The sequence below is a fragment of the Euleptes europaea genome, chromosome 6 (assembly GCF_029931775.1).
Source record: "Euleptes europaea isolate rEulEur1 chromosome 6, rEulEur1.hap1, whole genome shotgun sequence".
Classification (NCBI taxonomy): Eukaryota; Metazoa; Chordata; class Lepidosauria; order Squamata; family Sphaerodactylidae; genus Euleptes; species Euleptes europaea.
This window is the reverse complement of record NC_079317.1, coordinates 93,497,302-93,523,948: the sequence shown is the minus strand read 5'-3', so window position 1 is coordinate 93,523,948 and position 26,647 is coordinate 93,497,302. Positions and strand designations below refer to the sequence as shown.

General features: G+C 42.3%; 2 protein-coding genes and 1 long non-coding RNA gene across 3 annotated transcripts in view; 2 read left to right on the top strand and 1 right to left on the bottom strand.

The window, feature by feature from the left end:
* LOC130479563 (mucin-5B-like) overlaps positions 1–14,302 on the top strand; it is a 74,258-nt gene extending 59,956 nt beyond the window's left edge. The window contains exons 38-49 of the mRNA XM_056851961.1: positions 1,276–1,345; positions 2,644–2,744; positions 4,063–4,094; positions 5,049–5,226; positions 6,293–6,397; positions 7,187–7,230; positions 9,292–9,414; positions 9,521–9,616; positions 9,819–9,947; positions 10,756–10,807; positions 11,479–11,587; positions 14,122–14,302. Coding sequence (XP_056707939.1) covers positions 1,276–1,345; positions 2,644–2,744; positions 4,063–4,094; positions 5,049–5,226; positions 6,293–6,397; positions 7,187–7,230; positions 9,292–9,414; positions 9,521–9,616; positions 9,819–9,947; positions 10,756–10,807; positions 11,479–11,587; positions 14,122–14,302 — 1,220 coding nt within the window. The remainder of the gene's footprint in view (positions 1–1,275; positions 1,346–2,643; positions 2,745–4,062; positions 4,095–5,048; positions 5,227–6,292; positions 6,398–7,186; positions 7,231–9,291; positions 9,415–9,520; positions 9,617–9,818; positions 9,948–10,755; positions 10,808–11,478; positions 11,588–14,121) is intronic.
* Positions 9,301–9,938, top strand: LOC130479356 (uncharacterized). Its single transcript, XR_008933368.1, has 3 exons — positions 9,301–9,414; positions 9,521–9,616; positions 9,819–9,938. It is a non-coding gene; the product is annotated as an uncharacterized LOC130479356 (long non-coding RNA).
* Positions 14,303–22,313: 8,011 nt separating the features above from the next.
* TOLLIP (toll interacting protein) overlaps positions 22,314–26,647 on the bottom strand; it is a 29,148-nt gene continuing 24,814 nt past the window's right edge. Inside the window, exon 6 of the mRNA XM_056851741.1 lies at positions 22,314–22,673. Coding sequence (XP_056707719.1) covers positions 22,459–22,673 — 215 coding nt within the window. The 3' untranslated portion in view covers positions 22,314–22,458. The remainder of the gene's footprint in view (positions 22,674–26,647) is intronic.

Below are 26,647 nucleotides of genomic sequence, written 5' to 3'. Positions count from 1 at the left end.
AGATACTTTTTTTCTGAACAGGCGATCTTAGCTTTGCCAGAGCGCATGCGTGTATGCTCTTTGCAACATTTATGAACCGAGCCTGTTCTACTGAGTTCAGAGCGTTCCCTTGAAAGCGAAAGCTTTATTGCAAAGGGGAGGGAGAGCAGGCTGTTGGGTTACTGAGAAGCGGCTTCTGCCAGCCAACAGCTTTTGCATGCATGCTTGCCTGTATGTGTGAATGTGATGCAGGTGTGATTACTCAGGCACCACAGTACAAGAACTGCGTCAGTCAAAACGGTGCCAAGAGAACAGTGAGAAGGTGTTGCAGCAGTGCAAGCAGATCCACTCTTTACATGTTTCATTCTGATGTTTGTTTAGTTTACAGTGCTGGTAACAAGAGTAAAAGCTTCTTTGGGTCAAGCTCCAGATTTCATGGGGGAGTGGGGGGGACATGACCCCACAGGCGTTAATGGCTTTTAGGGACCTCTCCTCAGCCACATTCAACTTTTCCTCCCTGCAATTGTGAAGGCGAGAAATTAACATTAAAAATGATGGCAAATATTATTTTGATCTCTGTTTCTGCAGTTTATGTACTGTGTAATCCTAAACAGAGTTATGCCTTCTAATTCCAGGGCCAATCAGAGGAGGGCCATTTGGACTGAGCCTCAAACTCAATTAGGGTTGCCACCGGCGGGAGATTTTTGGGGCGGAGCCTGATGAGGGTGGGGTTTGGGGAGGGGCTTCAACGCCATAGAGTCCAATTGCCAAAGCGCCCATTTTTCTCCAGGTGATCTGATCTCTGTCGGCTGGACATCAGTTGAATTAGCAGGAGATCTCCTGCTACTACCTGGCAGTTGGCAACCCTAAGCTCAATGGGGACCTCAAATTTAGACACATTCATTTTGGGGGGCTTGGAGCGGTGGAGTCTGATCTGGAGAACCGGGTTTGATTCCCCCCTCCTCCACATGAGTGGCGGAGGCTAATCTGGTGAACTGGATTTGTTTCCCCACTCCTACACCCGAAGCCAGCTGGGTGACCTTGGGCAAGTTACAGCTCTGTTAGAGCTCTCTCAGCCCCACCTACCTCACAGGGTGTCTGTTGTGGGAGGGGAAGGGAAGGTGATTGCAAGCTGGTTTGAGTCTCCCTTAAGTGGCAGAGAAAGTCGGCATATAAAAACCAACTCTTCTTCTTTTCTGACTCAGTCATCAAAACTATTGTGAACAGTCAAAAGAGCTCATACTGGAGTTATTTTCTTTTGTTTATTTATGATATGTTTTATATTATTTTCTACAGCCTACCACTGCCCAGAAGGCAAGGTATATGAAGCATGTGGTCCTGTTTATCCCGCTACCTGTGATAAAGGGTATGAATACACCAAATAATTAATTCTATAAGGATGCATATGGATAGGTTCACTTTGTCTGCCTCTGAATATGAAATATACAATTACCAGAATATTGCAGAAGTGTTTATTCTTTGATTCTTTGGCAGCAGTGGACAAGAATCATTTTGCATTTGTTATAAAAGGAAGCTTTTGTTTATTAGTGTGGATAACAAAGTTGATTACGTATAATTTTTAAGTTACCAAGAAAGCCAGGTTTCTGGCCACTTAAAATTTTAGGCGAATTACATTATTTGTTGGAAGACCTTCCAGCCCTATCTTATATTATGAGAAAGCTTGTAACTAAGACAGTTGTCTTTAACCTAAAATACTGGTTGCAAATACTATTGTGTCTCTTATTCCAGTTCTGTAGAACATAACAACAGTTTGTTATTTCTGAGACGTAGGGGGTTACCGCATTATGTATTCCCACTGATGTATTAAGAATTTGAAAATGTTATTAAAAACATTGCTTTAAAAGGGTTTTTGGATACTACGGCTAAAAAAAACTGTTGGAAGACGTCTTCACAGCTAAAGGGGCCAAACAAAGTGCACACAGTATTTTTTATAACATTTTCAAACTCTTAATACATCGGTGGAAATACATAGAAAGTGTGAACAGTATTTTTTATAACGTTTTCAAACTCTTAATACATCGCTGGGAATACATAATGCGGTAACCTCCACAGTTCCAGAGTACATCATATTTGGTATGTGGTTATAGTTATCAACCTCAGGAAATGCCATTGTGCTGTTTTAATGCTTATTTTAAATAATTTTAACTTTTATATAGCTGTCTATATAAATTATACTTTCAGTATTTATACATAGACTTATATATATTTTCTTTTCACCCAACCTTGGGCACCCAACATCAGTGGAAGGCCCTGTCGGTGTCCCAGGGTGGCGCAGCTGTGGCAGTGCCCGGAGACCGGTGTCTGGCCCTCCCCGCCAGCATTGGGGCCACTTACGGCGACATAAGTAGCCCAGATGCCAGCGGGGAGGGCCCCAACGCCGGCACAGCCCCTTCCTGACCTCTTGAGGACTTTCGTCCTCAGAAGTCAGGAATGCACTGTTAGACTTTAAGGTGCCACAAGACTCCTGTTAATTTAAGAAATGTGGGGGGGGGATCATTTGTCTGAAAAAGCCTATTTTCTTTTGTGTATTCAGAATGCTTTGAAAAAAATTATTTTCTCTATTTTGTTATACTTCACTTACAATGTTGCGACAAAAACCTTTGAATATACACATGGAAACATCTATACCTCCTTTTCTTACAGAAAAGCTAATATCACTGAGCATGTTACTGAAGGATGCTTCTGTCCTGAGAACCAAATCCTGGTCAATTCATACACCGACACCTGTGTTCAAGACTGCAAATGTAATTATAGCTCTAATTTAGCACTTTCCAGACTGGTAGTTTTATAATTTAGATAAGTCAGTTTACAACATGACATGCAAGGATGGAGTCTTGCCTCCCCAAGAATCAATTTCCGTGTATTTTTTCAGGTGTTACTCATCAGCACACTTCCATATGATCAAATCAAACGTTATCATTATGGGAAATGTATGCATCATGATAGCAACAAAGCCTTTGTGTGCTTGTATCTTGATTTTACTATACGGAGGCACATATCTGCAGAATTTTCTAACAGTTAGAGCAGTTCCTCAGTGGAACAGGCTTCCTCGGGAGGTGGTAAGCTCTCCTTCCCTGGGGGTTTTTAAGCAAAGGCTAGATGGCCATCTGTCAGCAATGCTGATTCTATAACCTTAGGCAGATCACGAGAGGGAGGGTACCTTGGCCATCTTCTGGGCATGAAGTAGGGGTCTCTGGGGGTGTGGGGGGGAGGTAGTTCAGAATTTCCTGCATTGTGCAGGGGGTTGGACTAGATGACCCTGGCTGTCCCTTCCAACTCTATGAGTCTATGATTCTAGAATAATATGACAAGTATTTTGAGTTGGAGCTGGTAGATCTTCCTCACCTTCCCTTTCCTACAGCAGCCCTGGGACTGCAGAAAGGGATTTCTGGAGTTGGGGGACTGTTGAGGAGAAAAAGGCACCTGGCACAGTGGGCTTCGAGGGGGAGGAGAGAGCATCAGGCGTAACCACACTTCATTTCCTCTAGTGCCTGCTGAGTCTTCTCCCGTGGAAAAGATAGGAGAGGCAATTCCTCCTTCTCCCAGCAGTCCTCTATGATCTCTAGCTTTTTGTCCAGGAGCTTTCCTAAACCCTGCCAGGCCTTTACACAGTCAAAGAAAGCTGCTTGGGGCAGAGTAAGGCAGGGGAAAATCCACTTCTGTGAGTTCATAGGATCCAGGCCCTTACACCTAAATCCGCTTTGTGGTAACATTCCCAGTTTAAATTGCTCCTTCACTTTGAAACAGTAAGTCTGAGCTCAAGTAAATCACTGCACTACAGTTTTTTATTCTGTCCCATATGCTCGCAGGCCAACGGGTCATGCACTAAAGTGGAGCAAAACATGGAGAAAATTACAAAAAGCTGCTGACAATGCATGCTACATTTACTTCCTGAGGTACAGAAAATATTTGTACCAGCAATGAAAAAAAAAAGCAGATTGTGAGCACGAGGGACTAAAAGAAGTAGCAATATTTTGAAGTCCATGTTGTAAAGTTAAATCAACTTACACCTGTGTGTGCAATTGGAACCAGTGTGAATTCTTATCTCTTTATTTCTTCCAGTCTGCATTGGACCAGAAGGATTCCCCAAAATGGTGAGTATTTTACTATTGGTCCTAGACCTAGACTGCCGAAGTATATGGCCGACACAGACAATTATATGGCGATCCAGAAGAGACCACTTATTCATCCCAATATGGATCTACCCTTCTGCTACTGCATGTATATTTACACCAACGACAGCAGTTGTCATCAGCACTGGGTTTTAGTAGGGATCTGGGCAAAGATACTGTAGTGAGGGTCAAGAGACAAAGCATCAGTCAAAGGCTCAGTGCATTTTCAGAGTATTCCTTCACATTATAGACTTTTAATGTCTAACAGTACCTATTATTAACACAGCACATGGATCCAGTTATGTCAGTAGCGTGCACAGACTAAAGATATTGATGTGCTTTTGAGGAATAAACAAACATAGTCTGAAAAAACTGCATCCTGTAGACTCCCTAAATGACAGTCAAATGGAGGAGATGGATGTTCCAGCACTCTTATAGCCCTTTCTGAACTGGGGCCTGTACTAGTGTTTTAGCTACTGAAGTTTACCAGAATGGTCCATGGTCCACAGAGACAGGCTGTGCGTAGAAGTGATGGAAATGTCAGCATCGTGAAAACTGTATGTATTGTGCTTCAAGGTCTTAGAGGAAAACAATCGAGCTGTGCAGGGGACCCAGTGAAGCTCCTGCATACATGTACCAGACAAAAGCCTGGAAGGAGCTTGAAACTGAGAATGCTCTGTATGATATAATCTAAGGAGATTCTGTGCAGCCATTTTTAAAAGCTCGCTTTATTTCTTTCAAAAGAAAACCTGAGACACCTCCCCCTTCAAGTTAGAACTTCTCTGTGATCAGTTATGTTTGCTACGTTGGGCAATAACGTTTGATATTACAGAAGGTATAAGACCAAATAAGCAGCCCTTCTTAAGAAACCAGAAGAGCCAAGAAGTGGGTGATAGATGCCATTGCCATAATAAAAAAGGGTTCTTTCTTTCACAGCCTGGTACCACTTGGAGGAGCAACTGTCAAGAATGTATCTGCGACCAGTTGTCTGTGACTGTACAGTGTACGGCCCAGCCCTGCTCAACACCATCAACACCTCCTTGTGAGAAAGAAGGATTCATGCCTGTCTCTGTGTTGACACCAGAAGATCCATGCTGTCCAGAAATTCAGTGCAGTAAGTATTCACATTTATAGGCAACATCAACAGATCCTGTTGGTCAAATTTTGCATTCCATTATTTCTGCCCGTACCGCAATCAACTTACACAAAACATGACAGTGGTAGAAAAATTCAGAGAGAACTATACATCAGCATACTACTAAAATACTTCAAGATGGCTAGCTGTGTTAGTCTGTTGCAGCAAAATAAAACAGGAGTCTGGTGGCACTTCAGACACTGACAAAAGGTATCCCACCATAAGTTTTTGTGAGTCAGAACTCACTTCATCTAGAATGAAACTATTTGTGTTGTTATAATCTCTTTTTTCCCTGGATGATAGCCGGTGACATGTACCCTACCACTCTGCTCAGCAGCGTCTGAAGCCTTCCTCCAGTCTGAAGAGCCCTCTTCCAACTTAACAGACAGTTCCTACTCTGAAAGAATCACTTCTGTGGGGAAAAGTTTCCTTAGGCTGGAGGAAGGTTTCAGATTTTGCTGAGGAGATTGGTAGGATTCATGTCCATGTTCCTGAAGGCAGAGAATCTCCATAAACAAAAGCTTTCCCCACAGCTTTCAGTTGAGGGCAACCACAGATCTTCACCCTACATACAAATAGGTAACATCAGCTACCATTGTACCCCAAGTAGATTTCTAATATTGGGCTTTCTTTGGGGAAAAAAATTCTATCTCACGGTTGCAGCTGAGAGCAGAATCAAGGGGGGGGGAATGACTAAATCTTAACATTATTAACATGTATTTTGCTATCAAAAAATGATGTTTCCTTGCAACATCAGTTCTTTAGCAACCTGAGGACTCCCGTTTTAACAAAAATTTTGCAGGCCCCCTCCCATAACCTTTGGCCCTCCCTTGCTGGTGCCAGACAGTCCCCTTTTCAGTGTCTGTATGGCGTTACATATGGAGTCCACCATCCTCTCACACCCTCAGAACTAGAGAGGCAAATCAGCTGCGCTTTAAAAGAGTACTTAAGTAAAATATTTGTATTGTCTGTACATTGCCTACTGGGTCAGGTTTCATTGGGGTGCTAGACTTTTTATTCATCTTTCTTCATAATTATTCCACAGTATGCAATGCCAGTGCCTGCTCCAACCGCAAGAGGTCATGTGAAGCTGGATACCAGTTAACCTCAGTCCTTTTTGAAGGAGACTGCTGTGTCTCCTTCCTCTGTGGTAAGCTCTAACGCTTCTGATTTACATTTTTATGGAGTACACATTCCAAAAACGATGCAGAATTAAAGAGAGGAAAACATATGAGTAGTGGGAATAAATGTATAGTGAAGGCAGATGTAACAGTCTAATTCCCCAAATATCTGATAATCCGTTTTAAGTTTATCAACCCGTTGTTTGCTAGCAGGGAGTGGCAACCGATTGAGCGTAAGGTAGCTTTTCTTATGTCTACTCCTTTATTATTTAATGTACTCCATTATTTTCTCTGATTTTGGAGTAAGTGCTATAGAAGGACTTCTTTTGGAGCAAATATAGAAGGGGTTGTGTAAATGTGTGGTAGGAGTGAAATGCATTCTAGAAACTGAAACCAGTTTCCAGCATGTCTGTTCAGACCACTTTTACCACACTTAACATGCAATGTTTATCTTAGGGTTGCCAGTCTCCAAGTAGACCTGGAGATCTCCTGGAATTACAGCTGATCTCCAGACTACACCGATCAGTTCCCCTGAGAAAATGGCTATTTTGGAGAGTGGGCACCATGTCGCTATGCCTGCTGAGTTCCTTCCCTTCCACAAACCTCCCCTTCCCCAGGCTCTGCCCTCAAATCTCCCGGAATTTCCCAGCTGAGAGTTGGCATCCCTAATTCTGTATCCGCGACATAAAATATTCACTACCTCCTCTCACTTAAATATAAAAGGTTTATTTATTTAGTTGTGTGTTAGAAAATTTAAAACTATTTTTGCAATACTCTCCTGCCAATATTGTTAAATAACTAGCTACTTCTCTTTTCAGAACCAATACCGGATATCTGTGTGGTCAACGAAACAGTTTATTCAGTAAGAATGCAAGCATTACTATTTACATGTTTAAAAAATCTTGTTTTCAATGCTTTTTTAAAAAGACACGTATGAGGTTTGAGATACATTTTAAGTTTAAAAACCTACATTTTTATGAGGTTCCCTTGGTTACAGAAATTATATTAAATGTTTGGTTGCATTCAAAGGAACTAATAATTTTATAATTCATATGTGTGCCGCGGAGGGGCTTTGGCCTGCTTGAATTCCAAGGTGAAATTTAAACTCGCAAGTCTGTTATTTTACCCTTTGAATACTACAGTGGAAAAATATTTCTGTGTAGGCAACAACGAGTAGAAATGCGTATGATAATTATTTAAACTACCTCCACATAAATGGCCAAATGGGCAGATGATTAAACAACCATTTTAAAGGGATGGTTGCTTCATTAACTCTGGAAAATGATTAATTATAGGCAACCTCTATTGCCACATGTCGTGTTTTCATAAAACATTAGGGCAGTTTATACCCTTGTTTTCCTTTTTCTCAGTATTGGTATTTTACTCTTTGTTGCTACATTTCCACTATGGCCATTTGGGGTAGGGGCATTTTATGGATAGGGGACTTTTGTCTAAGTACTGCATCTTTTATACATATTTGTCATGAGTCATAGAATATGATTAATTGACTAGATACCATACAGCCTAATCCTCAACATGCTAACTTAGATGTAAATCCCACACTTACTTTTTAATATAAAACAAGTGGGGGATCTGCAAGAACTCACCGTGGGTACCTCATTTTCCCGTCCTCCACTAATTCCTTTGTGCCTTCCCTGGCAGCTGTTACAGTCTCTTCCTTTTCCCCAGTTCCTTCTGCCCTTCACTCCCACTTAGGGTTGCCAGGTCCCTCTTTGCCACCGGCGGGAGGTTTTTGGGGCGGAGCCTGAGGAGGGTGGGGTTTGGGGAGGGGAGGGACTTCCATGCCATAGAGTTCAATTGCCAAATTGTCCATTATCTCCAGGTGAACTGATCTCTATCGGCTGGAGATCAGTTGTAATAGCAGGAGATCTCCAGCCACCACCTGGATTGCAACCTCATATGTTATTTAGGCATTTGTGATGCAACAAATGCTATGAGAACATAACGGTGTCATTGGTTTTTGTTATTATTTTCTTAGCCATAGTGGCTGCATATATTTGATTATCACCTGGAGGTTGGCAACCCTACTCCCACTAATGAACCTACCTTTATCTGCCCATCCCCATTTTCAGCTTATCCTCCTCCCCCCATTCCAGTAGGCCACATCCAATAAAACTATGGCTCTGTTGTGTGGCTGCCAGGCCCGGTCCAAGTTGCAACATAGGGAACCTGCAAGAACTTTTTGGGGGCACCACACTTACCCCTGTGTTCCCCCACCCAGTTCTATTTCTTTTTTCCCTTCTCCTGGCAATCCCCATATCCTCACCTTTCCCTGCCTCCTTCTCACCCTCCAACCCTACTTTTTTTTTAAAACAAACAAACCCATTTTTAGCTATATTGTTTATTTGCTTAATTTATACCACACCTTTCTCTCCAACGGCCACCCAGAGCAGTTTACATAACTCTCCAACATTTTAGCGTCACAACAATCCTGTGAGGTAGGTTGGGCTCAGAATGTGTAAATGGCCCAAGGTCACCCAGTGAGCTTCCATGGCAGACTGATGATTTTAACCTGGGTCATCCAGATCCTAGTCCAAAACTGTAACCACTACCCCATGCTGGCCTTTGTGAGATGTCTGCTGTTGAATAGTAGAAAGCAATCGGACCTGGGTGAATCGTGCAAGTAGCATGGTAGCAAGCCACCTGGTAATTACTACAGGGCGTGGCCCAGATGAGTCTTCCCTCAAAGGCCAAAACAGCCCTGGAAAGAGGGCATGAGCTAATGAATCAATAGAGCCAGAAGAGCAAGGACAGGTCCTGTCTGGGTATGGTATATTCAAAATCCTGCCCTGCATAACCATAGAGGGGTTAGCATTCAGTCTAGCTAAAGAAAGACGAGGAGTTTTTCATAAAATTTCTGACATGTTTTGTTTATAATAAACCATTTTTTGGCTTCTCCCAGCCTGGAGGATCCATTCCAAGTGACTCTTGTGAAACGTGCGTCTGCAGTCATGAAACAGACCCAGGCTCCAAGAGGAATCTTGTGGAGTGTGAGCCAATTCAATGTGATACAGAATGCTCAGTGGTAAGTCAAAGCTTAACGTAACTGGCTCTTTTCTAATTAAATCATTACATATGGCTCCCTCTCTTACAGAGCCAGTGCCTTGTTAACAATTGCTCTCTACCAACAGGGTTATGAATACCAGGTAACGGCTGGAGAGTGTTGTGGAAAGTGTGTCCAGGTGACTTGCACCATCAACATTAATGGCACCACTCAGGTGCTCAAGGTAATCATGTTTTGTGTAACTAACCATATTGTATAAGACTTACAAGAATCTTCCGTGGCTGAACCATAACTAAAACTGGGTTGGAAAATCTCCAAATTTGGTGCACCAGAAAATGTACAATAGATTTTTAAAGGTCACAGTTTGCTATGCTAGAGCTTGCAAACATGCACAATAATGCTCTCTCTTTTATTCATATCAACAGCCTGGTGATATTTGGCAACCAGAATCCAATAACTGCAGCCATTACGAATGTGAGAAAGAGGATGATCAATTAATTTTGGTCAGTTCTAGAAGGACATGTCCCATCATTGACCCAAATGAGTGTGGTGACGTAAGTTTAACTCTTTATTTACAATCCTGTTTGGTCTTACTCTCTTGAAGCTGAAAAATGAATGTGATCTCAAGAAATTTACAGAGAGATTATGTGATCACTCGCACCATTATCCAAAGATGAGACTTTCACCTATCTATCAGGAGCATGCTTTTTGAAGTCTTGCAAAGTGTTGCCTTCAAAACAATTCAACTGCCATTTGTGGGCTATCCTACTGCAGTGGAAATACAGCTAACATAAGAGCATAAGAACAGCCATGCTGGATCAGACCAAGGCCCGTCAAGTCCAGCAGTCTGTTCACACAGTGGCCAACCAGGTGCCTCTAGCAAGCCCACAAACAAGACAACTGCATCGGCCTGTGTTCCCCAGCACCTAATATAATGGGCATGCTCCTCTGATACTGGAGAGAATAGATGTGCATCATGAGTACTATTCATTTTGACTAGTAGCCATGGATAGCCCCATCCTCCATGAACATGCCCACTCCCCTCTTAAAGCCTAGTGCATTCCAGAGTTGTATTTAGAGGGGCACGTTTCTTGTGCATTTATATGATGAAGCAGAGAACGGCAGTTCGCTTCTAGTGCACGTCTTACCATTTAAAAGGCTTCACTGTTTGCCAATGATAAGAAATCCTTTTTAAAAACCGACCATGTTAAGCAAAGGCTGCAATCCATGCTTCCGTGTCGTGTCCATTGTATAGCAGGTTTGAGGCTAAGGATACAATGCAAACACAACGTTAGAAAGCTGTTTTTTTCTTTCATCTTGAAGAGAGAGTGATTTGTTTTGTTGTTTGTTTCTGCTCCAAAGAATGAAACTGAGATGACTCCTGACGGCTGCTGTAAAATGTGCAAACCCAAAAGTAAGTGAAGTTTTACACAGCTCCTATGAAAAGCAGTGGCTGTGTTTTGTTTTGTTTTGTTACAAGAAGGGACCGAACAATTTTCAACCCGAGTTTCAACCCAACTCCATTCTGCTAAGGCTGAGAACTTTTTATCTATCCCTCACAAATAGTAGAATCCAAGACGCCCATTTTCTCATAAAAGGGGTTTTCTGTTCTTGTATAGAAGGGCATTTTGGGGTTCAACCCACTGTTTGGGATGGAGAAAAGTACCCCTGGAGAGATCCCCAATCCACCCTTGGCTGAACCATTCATGTTCCATTGACTCTTCAAGAAGGGCAGTACAACATGGTTGCTCAAAAAGCCCTTTTCGCTCAAGCGCTTTTCACACCTGCCAAATAATGCACTTTTAATCTGCTTTCAATTCACTTGGCAGCTGGATTTTACTGTGTGAAATGGCAAAACCCACTTGCAAATGATCGTTAAAGTGCATTGAAAGTGGATTGGAAGTGCATTATTCAGGATGTGTGAAAGCACAGTCAACTGAGGTATAGTGCTTTCTATTACTGAAGATATGATGATCAAGGCTGCAGTGCAATTCCATATACCTTCCCACGTGAGGCTTAGGTGTGAATTATGAAGGCAAGATAGGATGCATGTTGATTTGTTTCCCTGCCTTCTTTTTGTCTTAGCAAACTGTAAAGTTCAAACAAACCAGATTCTTGTCCGTCAAAATGACTGTGTATCATCTGAACTAGTAGAACTCACCTACTGTGAAGGGGCCTGCCCAAGTTCTTCCATGTAAGTATTGTGTATGTGTGTTAAGTGCCATCAAGTGGCTTCTGACTTATGGTGACAGTATGAATTAACGACCTCCAAAAATGTCCTGTCATTAACAGCCTTGCTCAGGACTTGCAAACTGAGGGCCGTGGAGAGAGAGGGAGATAAAATTCTTGTCTTCCTCCTTGTCTGACACTTAAGCCAATTGGAACCCATTCTGTTTCTCCATATTCTGCCCTAACAGGGGTCTCTTGACCAGAGTACAGGCTGCACATCAAAACAATCAGATGTTGTGGCACACCCGTTTCTTTTAAAACCAACCATAACTTTTCAAGACCCACACAGTCAAAAGCTTTGCTGTCCATAAATGCTCTCCTGCTATTCATCTATGCCACTGGTTCCCAACCAGGGGTCCATGGACCCCCAGAGGTCCGCGAGAACTAAATTAAGGTCCGCGAAACAAAGTTATAAACCCATAATAAATTAATATTTTCAATTAAAAGTTCTCTATTATAAAAATATATATTTAAATATTATTCTAAGCTTAAAGTTTAACTAACAGTTATGATTAACGTTTATTTTCAAATTCTCAGAATTTTTATTTTTAACCTTGGGGTCCCTGCACTGAACAAAAAAGTCCTAGTGGTCCCTGGTCAAAAAAAGGTTGGGAACCACTGATCTATGCATTACCTATTGTGACATTCAGGTGGTTCTGTGGTTCCAATTCTACTCTTTCACACCAGCAAATACTGAGAATACATCAATACTTCAGTTGTGCTGATTAATCTAATGCAAGCATGTATGCATATTTTATTTATTTATTTATTTTGATTTTTTATCCCGTCTTTAATCCCCAGCCAAGGCCAGCTCAGGGCGGCAAACCATATAATACTTAATATATAAAAAGCAGTAAAATACACTAAAATCATTATATAAAGATAAAACCATTTAACCGCACCATGAAAATCATCATATTAAAATAATAAAGAGATGGTGCTCATTTTTGAGGCACAAGGACCACTGTAGGGCCCGAAAAAAACAGTCAAGATCCCAGAGAAGAGTGCATTGTATGTAATTCCTTATTACCTTTTCCTGATTTTTCCCCTCCCCCTTTTTCCCCTATCTTTTTTTTAAAAGGAGAAAAGAGTGTACTGTATGTAATGCCTTATTACCTTTTCGCCTCCCCCTTTTTTCCTATCTTTTTTTAAAAAAAAAATAAACTATAGAAAAAACAGTCAAGACCCCCACATTTTAGTGGGTAGGGAGGCCAGCTCTGAGGGAAAACTATAGCTACCCTCAACTGTAGGCTTGGTGGAATAATTCCATTTTACAGGACCTGTAGAATTCCACCAATTCCTAGTCAAGGACAGCCGGACGCTGATATTACTAGACACCTCAGTGTTTGATAGTCCTAATTTCATGCATCCAGACATAAAGCTACATGGTTTTCATGTACACACCACTCGGATCCTCTCATCCACATAGCGACCATGAGAGATCCTGGACTCGGCATGGAAGGTGATTATGCATGGGAAGTTTATGCAGGGGCAGGTGTGATAGCAGAATGAGAAGCTCAATCTGTGATATACCTTTATTGCCCCAGTATCCCCCACACTTGGCTTCGCACTAAAACATAAACCTTCTTTTAAGGTTACTGTGTGAATGTGTTCCTCTTTCCCTCCTGGTTGTTTTGGATTCGCCATTGGTTTGGTAATGTGTTATGGACAAAATGGATTAAAATTAATAAGAACGGGTGATGTGAAGCATATACCAACAGCATCAGTGCTCACTTTGAAGTCACCCCATTACCCTACTCTGTCACTTCTAGCATTTAGAGTAGGGCTTTTGGCTTTTAATTGCATTGAGGGCCAAACCAGATGTTACTTTTTACATGTGTTTGCAACTCCTGTGCAAAAAGCACAGAGGGGCCAGATTGTGATCAGGACCTCAGAGTGGGGACAGGAGGGGCTCCCGCCCCCCACGTCAGCAGCCAATTCACAGGACTGGGGGGTATTCTCTCAAGATGCGAGAATAACATTCACCCCTGCAGCTAGGGTTGCCAGGTCCCTCTTCTCCACTGGCGGGAGGTTTTTGGGGTGGAGCCTGAGGAGGGTAGGGTTTGGGGAGGGGAGGAACTTCAATGCCATAGAGTCCAATTGCCAAAGCGGCCATTTTCTCCAGGTGAACTGATCTCTATTGGCTAGAGATGAGTTGAATTAGCAGGAAATCTCCAGCTAGTACCTGGAGGTTGGAAACCCTATCTGCAGCCCCTGGGCTGTTTTGGCTCCCAAAAGCAGCATGGGAGGGAGCCCCTCCCCCCATGCTACGGTCCCAATTAGACTCACACCCATTTGCACTTTATTACACAAGAGCTGCGACTGGGACTTGCAGCATGGCTGCAAGCCCTTGTGGTGAACTCATGTAAACAGTAACATCTAATTTGGCCCTGAGAAGCAGCAAATCCAGGCTGGGCTTAGTGAGACTCAGCAGTCAACCTTTGTAGCCCAATTGCTTTTCACGGTGGGCATCTAACTCTGTGTTTTTCAACCGGACAGGTATTCCGCTAAGGCCAGGGCAATGCAGCACAAATGTACCTGCTGCCAGGAACTCAAGAGCCACAAGAAAGAGGTGTCATTGACATGCCGGGATGGCACAACCATCAATTATGACTACATCTACGTGGACGAGTGCCAGTGCATGACGGCATGCATCCCAGAAGCCACAACCGCAGATTAACCAGAGGAAGAGATGAAGACTCTATCCTGTGATAGAGAACCAAATGCATACTACAGCAGCTAGTATCAACCACCACGTAGAGGATATGATTTATACCTCTGTTTGAGTTTGTCTGTGTTCTTTTAGCTTTCGAGTATTTTTCATGCCACATAGAGAGTCAGGTGTCCCACAAAACAATTACATTTCCATTTTAAAATATTTCCATACAATACTAGTTTAGAATTAAGGAAATTGTTAAGTTCACAGCCCTCGTTTGCTAGTGTAAAGTTCTTGACATAAATCAAATGAAACCCTGTTTCTCCCTTTCTGAATTTTGAGGCCACTTTTTAAAAACGTGAATTTGCTTGTCATCATGTAACGTTATTTAACAGCTCCCACTTTCTCCTTGGAACAATCAATAACAGCTTTGTCTAACCAAATTAATATCCTTTTTACTGTATGAGAATTTGTAGTCACCCCAGCTTGGTGTCTGCAAAATTGATATATTCATAAACGTGCTCCAAGGACCCTTTAAAAGACAATAATAATACATACATATAACCATTTTTATTTATAAAAATGATGGTTACACTTTTCAGTACTTTGCTGGTCAGTTATGCCACAGACCTTCATATTATCAACCATCTTTTTCTATGGACTTGATGTTTTGTATATTATCTACAGACTTCTAAATGTGACAAAGTAAAACTATTTCCCTGTGTACCTGTTTCTTAAGAGTAATAAACTTACACGCATGTTTCAGCTTTGACAACTGCAGTTTTTATTCTCTGATCATTCTCGTTGCTTATGTCATTTCACACGGCTACATTTTGATTATGAGATCTGGAAGGGATAGGGACCTACTTGAAATCCCTCACTCTGCTTTGTGCTTCTTTGGGGTACTTTGCTTCTTCTTAGTCACAAGGTTTAATGAATTGATACCGTTTAGCAAATGAAATTCCTCCCACCAGGTCTTTTTCTTGGGTTCATGTTCTGACTGCAATCAATGTGTTGCTTAACATGTGTAACTAGGGTTGCCAACCTCCAGGAGGTGGCTGGAGATCCCCTGGGATTACAACTGATCTCCAGACTACAGAGATCAGGTTCCCCTGGAGAAAATGGCTGCTTTGGAGAGTGGCATTATACCCCATTGAAGGCCTTCCCCTCCCCAAACCCCACCCTTCTCAGGCTCCACCCCCCTCCAAATCTCCAGGTATTTCCCAAGCCGGAGCTGGCACACCTATGTCATACTTATGCTGTGTTCAGATGACAGCGCCATGTCAAACATCAGCAATGCCTAGTCCTATTACTTATCTTATTAGATGCATCATCCTATTTATCTCATTGATTTACATTTTGTAATCCGCCTTAAGTCTCAGTGAGAAAAGCAGACCACAGATAACATCCATAAATAAATCCATGGCCTGCTGGCACTTATAAGCCCCCAGCCCATTCCTTTTCTCAAAGCAGCTTTTGGGTCAACTGGGTTTAATGGCAGCACATAATAGATCACTGCAGACGAACACCTCAAAGGCCTTTCGTGTTACCATTTCAGGTTTCACTACAGTTCCACTCATTCACCAAAACCAGCTTCTGATTTTTGCCCCAAGTCCTCTGTGATGGAACAGTCCCGCTCTGACTTGCAGGCCGTTTCCCACCATGACTTCCAAGGTTTTCCCAACATCTGGAGAGGCTTTTCTCGCTCTCCGTTCAACCGCCAGCGCTACCTGGCCTTTGTAAGAATTGCCCACTGGGAGGGCTCTGGGGAAGTTTAAATGCAATGTTCATCTGTGTTTATAAACTGACCACTCTTCTGTTCGTCACGGCCGCTGTAGCTTGGAATTCATTCGTAGTTTCTCAAATGTTGTACTGTAAAATCTGTAATTATGTAGAACAGCTGGAAACTCTAGGCCATCTGCATCGCGCTGCTATTAATCAATCCTGACATAATATTGTGTGACCTACTGGAACCACTTCAAGCTCAATTAGAGCACAACTATCTGCTTTGGGGGATAAGCATCTTCTGCCTATTCAATGAGCTTCTGATAACCAAAGCAGCTCTCTGATGAAGTAAAAGAAGCAGTTTCACAGAGATATTCTACCACAGGTTTTCTCAAACTGTATCTACACAACCAAACACAGGAGGAGGAGCTGTCACGCAAATACTCATGTACTCATGTGTACTTATTACCATCAAAAACATGCTCGCAATAATGGGCATAGGGGCAACATGAGCCATTTGGTTTTGGTTTTGCCATCAAGTCACATCTGACTTACAGCGACCCTGTAGGGCAGGGGTGTCCAATCTTTTGGCTTTCCTGGGCCACATTGGAAGAAGAAGAATTCTCTTGGGCCGCACATAGGGTTGCCCGGTGGCCGGTGGTGGCGGGTAAACCCCCGGCAATTTGCCCCTCTGCAAACAAGCGCGCGCGGCACTTCCGGTTTACAAACCTTGCGAGGGGCTTTCCCTCTTGGTTTGAGTGGTAAAAGGCCTTTACCACTCAAACTAAGGGGGAAAAAGGCCCCTCGCACGGCGGCACTTCCGGTTTAAAACCGGAAGTGACACGCATGCGCACCAGCGCACGCACATGCACAATCACACTTGCAGCCCCATAACCTCTTGCCAGAGCAGAGGAGGGACCTGGTAAGCCTAGCTGCACATATAATACACTAACACTAAATTGGGCCGCACTTAAAATACACTAAAGATAGCTGATTCATAATGTTTTAAGTAAGTTTACGATTTTGTGTTGGGCCACATTCACAGCCGTCCGGGGCCGCCGTTTGGACAAGCCTGCTGTAGGGTTTTCAAAGCAAGATACATTCAGAGGTGGTCTGCCTTTGCCTGCCCTCTGCGCCACACCTGGTATTCCTTGAAGGTCTCCCATCCAAATACTTGCCAGGGTCCAGGCTGAGAGTGTGGGATGGCCCAAGGTCGCCCAGCAAGTTTCCGTGGCAGAGTGGGGATTCGAACCTGGGTTTCCCAGATCCTAGTCCGACACCTTAACCACTACACCACACTGGTTCTGTATGAGTGATTTAGAATAGTGGAATCTTAGCACCATTTATTCACAGATGTTTGCTTGTCAAAGATTAAAAGGTCATCTCCCACACTGTTGCCCAGGTCACTGTTATCTACATGTTTGTTCATTTTTTCAAAGAACGTCAAAAGACTGGTGAGGCAGGACTTCCCTTTGCAGAAGCCATGCTGATATTCCCTCCGCAGGCTTTGTTCTTCTATGTGCCTAGTAATTTAATCTTTATCATTTCTGCTAATTTGCCTGGGACAGACATTAGGGAAACTGGCCTGTAATTTCCTGGTTCTCCTCTGGACCCCTTCCTAAAAATCAGTTTAATATTTTCTCCTCTCCAGTGTCCCAATGCAGTGGTTGAATTTAGTTTTAAAGAGAGCCAGCGTGGTGGTGAAGAGTGGCAGACTCTAATCTGGAAAACCAGGTTTTCCACATGAAGCCTGCTAGGTGACCTTGGGATGCCGGGGTGGTGTAGTGGTTAAGAGCGGTGGTTTGGAGCGGTGGAGTCTGATCTGGAGAACCAGGTTTGATTCCCCACTCCTCCACATGAGCGGCGGAGGCTAATCTGGGGAACTGGATTTGTTTCCCCGCTCCTACACACAAAGCCAGCTGGGTGACCTTGGGCTAGTCACACTCTCTCAGCCTCGCCTACCTCACAGGGTGTCTATTGTGGGGGGAGGTGATTGTAAGCCAGTTTGAATCTTCCTTAAGTGGTAGAGAAGGTCGGCATAGAAAAGCCAACTCTTCTTCTTCTTCTTCTCTTAGAACTCTCTCAGCCCTCATGGAAGCAGGCAATGGCAAACCACCTCTGAATGTCTCTTGTTTTGAAAACTCTATGGGGTCGGTGCAAGTCAGCTGGGACTTGATGGCAAAATGACACACACGTGCACACACACACACAAACTCTTGGGTGTATGCAATCAGGACCTGGACACATTGATTTTTTAATTTCCCTAACAGGTCTCAACATTCTCTCTCATCACCTCAACTTGACTCAGTTCTTCAGACTCCCTTCATGAAAATAGTGGCTGTGGCATGGGTTCATGCCCCACACTTTCCGCAGTGAACACAGAAGCAAAAAAATTCATTGAGTTTCTCTGCCATCTCCCTATCTTCTTTTAGCAACCCCTTTATTCCTTGTCATCCAAAGGCCCAACGGCTTCTCTGGCTGGTTTCCTGCTTCAGATATATTTAATGAGCTGTTTATAGTTTGCCTTGATGCTTTTTGCAACCTGCTTCTCAAATTCTCTTTTTGCGTGCCTAATTATTTATTTCACCGGTGTCTGTGGTAATTTCTGCTCAATTCACTGGGGCATATGTTCCACTTCTTAAAAGAAACCTCTTTACTTTTTGCAGCTTCCTTGACTTGGCTCAGAATCCCAAGTGATCTAAAATCTTCATACTGCTTTCCTTAAAATAAACTTGCAATGTTATTTATTCTTATTGCACTGACTGGGAAACTAGGAGCACAAATATGGGTAAAGGTAAAGGTCCCCTGTGCAAGCACCGGGTCATTCCTGACCCATGGGGTGACGTCACATCCCGATGTTTCCAAGGCAGACTTTGTTTGCGGGGTGGTTTGCCAGTGCCTTCCCCAGTCATCTTCCCTTTACTCCCAGCAAGCTGGGTACTCATTTCACCAACCTTGGAAGGATGGAAGGCTGAGTCAACCTTGAGCCGGCTACCTGAAACCGACTTCCGTCGGGATCGAACTCAGGTTGTGAGCAAAGCTTTTGACTGCAGTACTGCAGATTAACACTCTGCACCATGGGGCTCTTAGCACAAATATGACTTCCCCCAAAATACCAATGTGATTATGGCGGAGGGGGATTTAAACCCAGATTTCTCATATTCAAATGGAACATATCACTCACGGGACCACATTCATTGGGCTGAGCCATCCTTCGAGCAAATTTATGGGTATTTCGTTCAAATATTACCAAATGGAAGAGTCAAAGCCACCTTGTACCACAGCGGGGGCTATTTCTTAATTATGTACAAATGATATGCTGAAGTAACTTGCATAGTCTTTAACAGAATTTCCAGCCTCTGGAATTTCCTTATGCTGAGATGCCCAATGCTTCCTGTAAAGGACTACATATTTTCACGGCCTTGTATATATAGTACACATTTATTAAATTAAATAGAAAGGGGAAAAGAAGAGTTTACAATGCAAGAGACAAAACATATCAACCTCAATACAGTAAAAAAAAACAATGTCTTCAGAATTAGAGCAAAACATCCCCTACACAGTATTATAGGTCAGCCAACACAAGCAGTTATGTCTGCAAATGGAAACACTTGGTACCATCAGCACGCATCAAACAGCAGTAGAGAAAAAAGTTGAAAAGCATCTAGCTAGACAAAAATATTCCCGGATTTAGCCAACCACAGGATCTTGGCAGGACTGAAGCTAGTGCCAACAACTTTCAGCAAATACTAGAATTCTACAACAGCTTCTGGGCTACAGAGATGTACAAAGCCAAATTTGCTATTCTGTTAAGAGAAGCATACAGAAAACAGACATGAAGAATTGTGTGCAACACAGCATTTAGTTTAAAAAACAGACTAGTGCATTTCAGTTCTGTACATTAGCAACTTGCTTGCACTCCAATCTGATTCACAAGTATTTGAAAGGCCATTCTAGCAGAAATCCATGGTAGTTTCCCAAGTATTTGCTTACCCTTTGCATGCTTTAGATAGGCTATTATCCCAGGCAGCAACCCAGCAGAGATATGCATATGAGTGTGGCTATACTTGAGTTTACCCCCTTTTTTTACTTTTAAGAACAAAGAAAATATAGTAACCAGGGATGCCAGCTATTAATTTCACAAAAGATTGTGTATTGTCATTTTCTTCATTATAATAGAACACAGATAGAATGAACTATGAATTTACTTCTCACAAGCCATGAAAGTTCTCTGCTTTATTATATAAAAATGCAACTTAAGGATCACTGAACGTTCCCAGGCTTTACATGGGTCTTCTATCTTGGAACCTTCCAGAAACTAGATTGAGTTTAACATTCCCATGTCTATGTCCTGATTGTGAAAGTTCATTCTCAGAATTGTTTTGAATATGTTTATAATTCAGCTCTAAAAGGATCAGATAGGCAATCTGAGGTCATCCGTAAACTATAAGCAATTACTCCAGAGTAATCAGAAACAACTAGAAATGTAGTTTCTTTGCATCATGCAGTCCTTATTCCATCATGTAGTCCTTATTCCACTCCTATCACACTACAGTAGAAGATTTTATGTACAAATCATTATTCCTGACATCTTTTGAGTAATGCCACAAGAGTTACCCTGCCATGGTGCTAATGAGACAAATGCACATCATTAAATATTAATATTAATCTGGAAGTTCTGTGGAGTATGAAGAAAGGGACAAAGCTAATTTTATGATGGATACACACTTTTTCTAGAGAAGGTAGCGTGAAAAACCCACCTCACAAGTGACTGTGTCCGTAAATATATATTTAAAAAGACATAAAGTCGGAGGAAGGGAAAAAGAATTTAACACTTACAAATGCCAGTCTAATCAAATAGGAGGACAGTTAAGTTATAAAAATCAAACAGTAGAAAAAAACCCCACATATTTTTGGTACTCTATTTAAAAGTTATTTTCCCACGTATACTTTAATCATAAAAAAATAAATATTTGAACTATAGCTGGCCATGCCAGGAGCATTCAAGGTGATATGCGAAAATAATTAAGTGGACATAAAGTATGTTTTTTTAAAGAACAAAAAGCTTAACGGAGAGGAGCAAAAAAACAAAACAAAACACGTAAGACAGGAACCATGAGCTCTTCTTCCAAAGCAAAACAATTCACAGCCAATTTGAATGCCTGTGCGCTGTGTTCAAATCCTTGGGAAGTATGAAGTATGGCTGAATTATAGAAAGTACTTAATTTTTTTTTACAAAACCAGCAAAAAGCCAAGCTGCATATTATAACAAAAATGTGCATATTAAAGTGCATCACCATACTTTCACAAACAAACAAACTCACTGATAAAATGGAGATAATCTGTCATCTTCCAGGTCTATGCTGTAAAACACATCCCAATGAATTTGTACGATTCCCCTCTTCTTATGTTTGGTAATGAATATTTTAACGTTGGCTCCTCCCACTGACACAAATGAGACTCACATTTCTGGCCTCTGATGAACTTAAGGTCCACTGAGTTTCCACAATCTACATTCTCCTGAAAATAATTTTTATTCTGAAAAAAACTATCCTATTCCATTCACACCTGCTTCAGCAATATGCTTCTTTTCAGAGCATTCTGCCAATTAATCACAAGAATGTTTATTAAGAATTACTACCAAAGGTTCCCAGGTGTAAAATTCTCTTTTCTTTCAAATGTACATCAATGCAGAAGAGCAGTGCAACTAAACACACAAAGAACATTAGAAGCAACCCTTTTCCTCTAACGTATGTGTCCTGACAAACTAGTAGCTGCAAATTTCAGAAGCGCAGCAACGCAGCAGACGAGAGCAGTTGGCCCTAAATGTAGAAAACCGAAATATATTGCATTAGTACCCAATCAATATGTTGAGCGTGGGAACCTCATCAGAAAGACTAGGGGGACTACTAGAAAACCAGCTTGCCTACACTAAGAATTGTTACAAATTGCTGCAATGTTCAGATGCAACAACCCCCGCCCTGGGGAACTATGTGTGCATTCTGTGTGCCTGACACAAAGGGGCCATTTATTGAAAACGTCTGATAACAGCACTTTCTGGAATAGCAGTCTTTTCTCTATCAATATTACCCCCTCCCATACAATGCATAGTGTTGAACAGGCGAATATGCTTGCTGTTCACATACATGTGTGTGTTCTCTCCCAAACAGGGAAAGCGAGAGAAAGAAGCAGCATGGATACCTCTTACAGTACCTCAACTCTACCTTTCACACAGAAATGCAGCCATAAATAGCTGAACTGATGTTACCAGAAATGGGTGAGGTTTCTAAAGATCATATGTAAAAACAAATGTCCAAATGTCCAACAACAAAAGTAAAAGGGACCACAATCTTTCAGACAGGATGCTTTCTCAGGAAATTCTTCCTCTATCTAAATCCCTGGCTTGGCAAATCAAAGTAGGGATAACAATGAAGAAGGGGAATGCACAGAAGCATTTAGGATTCCTCCGCAATTTGAAGCAAGGAATTGATAGCTGCATCCTTGTTCCCCAGCTGGGCTTCTAGAACGGAACGGATGACTTCTCTGTCCATGTTGGGGAACATGTCCTGGATCGATTTTAGATCCTCTTCGTTGCATACATGTTGAGGATTGACTGCAGGAGGGGGCACCGCCACAGGTACCATGCCCGGGTTACAAACAGCTGGCATTCCTGGAAGGAGAGACATAGGAAGATCAGGAAAACTGAGAAGTGCGAAAAAAAGATGTACAGCTTCAAAATGCTATCATGCCTGGGAAGTTACTTAAACTGCAATTCAGCGGATTCTTATCCCTTATACCAACAGAAAACATTGATTCCAAGTGTGCAGTAAGTAAAACTCTCCCTTCTCCATCAATGATGTATCCTTGTGATGTTGTTTCCACAAAAGCATAAACATACATAAGTCAAAGCGGGGGGGGGGGGCTTGGTCCTAAAATCAGATTCCCATGTGGTAGCGGCAGAAGGACAAAGTGTCACCAACACCATTTCTCTTAGGTCACAGCGATAGTGGCAGAAAAGAGGGAAAGACAAGGTGGTAAGAAAAGAGTAGAGAAAGAGTGCACCTCTCAGTAACTTTGCAGCAGATAGAAGAGTATCCATTCATGGGTAGAAGGAATCCTTTTAACATGCTGGGAGACTTAGCAAAGGAAAAGCTCCATTCAACAGCTAACAGGTAAATGCATGATTAACAACCATAATAGGTACTATACGAGAGTTGTTATGATTATACCATCGATAAGGCCACAAGAATGATTTCCGTAAATGGGCGAAAATGCATGGTTACTTTAGCCTCCTTTATTCCCTGTTTCAGCCAGGATTCAGCTAGGATTGAACGCAGTTCGGCGAAAACGCATGCGTTCGATCCTGGCTGAATCTTGGCTGAAACAGGGAATAAAGGAGGCTAAAGCGACCGTGCATTTTCGCCCACTACTGACTTCTGGTAAAAGACATTAAGGTTTTCCTGTCATCTTTCAATCTGAGGCTGCAGAGCAGAAGTCTAAATATTTCTGCAAGATTTTGGAAGCATGTACTTTCCACTTTTTATTGATTTGGTGCACATTATCAGTTAATTTATGTGATATTAGACAATCTTGACTGTGGGCAGTCCCTTGTAGAAATTAAGTTAGTCCAGATAAACTGCTGTGAATGTAGCAAGTACCCAATGGCAATATTTTATACTTACTGTGTACGTGGCAATCGAGGCAGCAACAAAGCCTGTCAACAAGCTTGGTGGCCTCAGCCAGAGTGGCACAAGCCTCTATGGAGCTGCTTGCTCTTAGCTAACACTTGTGAAGTGCAAGACTGCAGCCACACTCTCTCTCAGGTAAGCTCCACAAATGAACAACAGGATCACAATCCAGCTTTACGAGGACAACTTCAAACATCAGGGAGGAAAAACCGTCTACACACACGTGAAGACCACACATTTCACCTTAGAAAAGTTCCCATTACAGATATTAACACCAGAGTTGTATACACTTCAGTTCTATTTCTGTGTAATGGCAAAAGCCACTTTCAGGCTATTGTTCACATGAACACATGAAGCTGCCTTATACTGAATCAGACCCTGGGTCCATCAAAGTCAGTATTGTCTACTCAGACTGGCAGCGGCTCTTCAGGGTCTCAGGTTGAAGTCTTTCACATCACCTACTTGCCTAGTCCCTTTAACTGAAGATGCCGGGGAAGCGAGCCTGGGACCTTCTGCATGCCAAGCAGATGCTCTACCACTGAGCCACGGCCCCTCCTCGAAAGGACTCGTTTATCCAAATATATCAAGACAGACTGTACTGGAATGTACTGCAGTTGAGCATGTAACAATGTTTAACAACTGCACGTTCTGCTTTTAGATTAAAAGGTTATACTACTCACTACTGACAGACTTAAGTGCCAAGTAAATTACTCTTAGAAAAGGTTTGTGGTAAGGTTATACTACTCACTACTTACAGACTTATGTGACAAGTAAATTCCCCTTAGAAAAGGTTTGTGGTGAGGATTTACTGTTAATGTTAAAGAGTACAAAGCTTAGCACACTGACAACCACACTTACTTGAATACCTGCCAGCTATAGAACTCACAAGCTCGTTTCCGGTATTTAAGGGATGTGTTAGGCCAAAAAAGAGGCCTGGTCTCATTTGTTCCATTTCTCATTCTGTCCAATTAACGGATCAACTAATAATCTGAATATCAACATTCAGGAGATACAACATTAAAGTGTGCTTTTTGCGGAGGGAGAGGGAGACTCTTTAATTATTTACCAGATGGCCCAACTGAATTAAAAAGCATCACGCCAGCGCTGTTTCCGCCCTGTTCTTTCCGGCTTACAAGGAACTGATTTCAAATTTCATGAAATGGATTTGGTCTCAAAGGCACCGGCGTTGCTGCAGTTAAAAGCATTCAGGCATAAAAGAATGACGTTTAAAATGAAATGTGCATGTAAAGTGACAAGGCGTCTTGATAGCGCATACTGGCTGTTTGTCAACAAGCAATGCAAACACAGTATGAAAAATAAATGCATTCAAAATTTTACAGAAAGCATTAGTTATTTTTTTAAAAAATGTTCTAGTACAGTCAAGTGCCTTCACAGTCTCACAGGAAAAAACAAAGCTACAATAAGGTAGCCATTTGTTCCGCAGGCAAAATATTTGTACATTGATAAATGCCGCAAACAGGAGAAAAATCCAACTTTCACCAGCATATCCATTGCTTACTTAAAAGTTTTTCTTCTACCCTTCTGCCAAGCTGAATTCTCAAGGCAAAGACCTGAGTTTCATTCATTTACTATCTCATCCACTACGTCCTATGTCCAATGAGAACATCTTAGTAGATCAAGAAAGTATTTCTGTTAAGACACTTAACTGAACATTTCATTCTGCAGTGAACAGCGAGGATGTCACAATACTCAGATTCTAACAGTGCAGAAGAGCAGATCCAGCACAGGAGCAACTGAGTCACAACATTAAAGCAGCAGGGAGAAAGGCAGAAAACTGCAGCCAGTTTTCAGCTCTGGAACTGGGAACTGTTCATTTTTCCTTGTATATATTTGGACTCATAAAGCATACAGTGCCCCCTCTCACATTTCATGGCCGTTTGGGCCCCACTGTTAATTTTTTTTTCTTTATCAACCAACTGGAGGTAATACTTCATATGAAAGTGGGAACTGCGGACTGCTCCCACAGTGAACTCAGAGCAAGAGATGGTTTACTGGAGCTTACTGAACCGTCTGCAGGGAGAATCCACCAGTCCCATATTACAATGAGAAAGGCAAGCTGGAAATGAAGTAATCAAACACTCAAAGCGGCTCGGAGGAAACTATGTTAATTTAAAAGAGGGGGATGAAAAGAGACAGACTTGCCGCTGGTATCTACACCATTGCAGATTTCTATTAACATACTTATCTGCTGTATGCACTTCAGCTATCTTTTTTCCAAATGGTCAAGTGCCCAACAGCTTTTTCCACATTTGTAAACCTCTCTAGATAATCTCTCTAGACTAGGGTTGCCAAGTGCCCAGTGGCGGCGGGTAAAATCCCGGCAATCCACCGGGCTGCCCACTGACCACCTGAGGGCTGGCGGGCAACGTGTGCACATGCCCACATCACTTTAGGTTTTACCCGGAAGTGACGCGGACCCTCTAGCAACCTCCGCTGAAACTCTATGGAAACCACAGAGTTTCGGCAGAGATTGCTAGAGCGTCCGCATCACGTTGCGCGGGTTACACACACACAATGTGCAGGGTATGCGAGCACGTTGCGCGGGTCACACACTGCTGAAGAGCTCCCGCTGGTGGAGCACAGAGACCTGGTAAGCCTACTCTAGACGCATATTTACAATACTCTCAAAGGAGCATGATCTACAATGATCTGACAAAAAAAAAGATTAAGCACATGGAATGAAATTTAGCAGGCAAGCAAAATAAAGATATAGATTTTTTTAAAAAAAAACAACAACCCATCCCTGGAGAACCTTGATAATAAATGGTGGTCATCCCTAACTGTCTCTATTTTTTAGAATGTTTTGTTCTGCAGAACAATCCCTACACTTCCCTCTACAGAATCCCTAGAGGTAAAATGGTCACCAGAACAAAGAATGAAAACTTATGTGACAAAGGCCATACCAGCATGTCATCATGAGAAGAATGGTACAGAA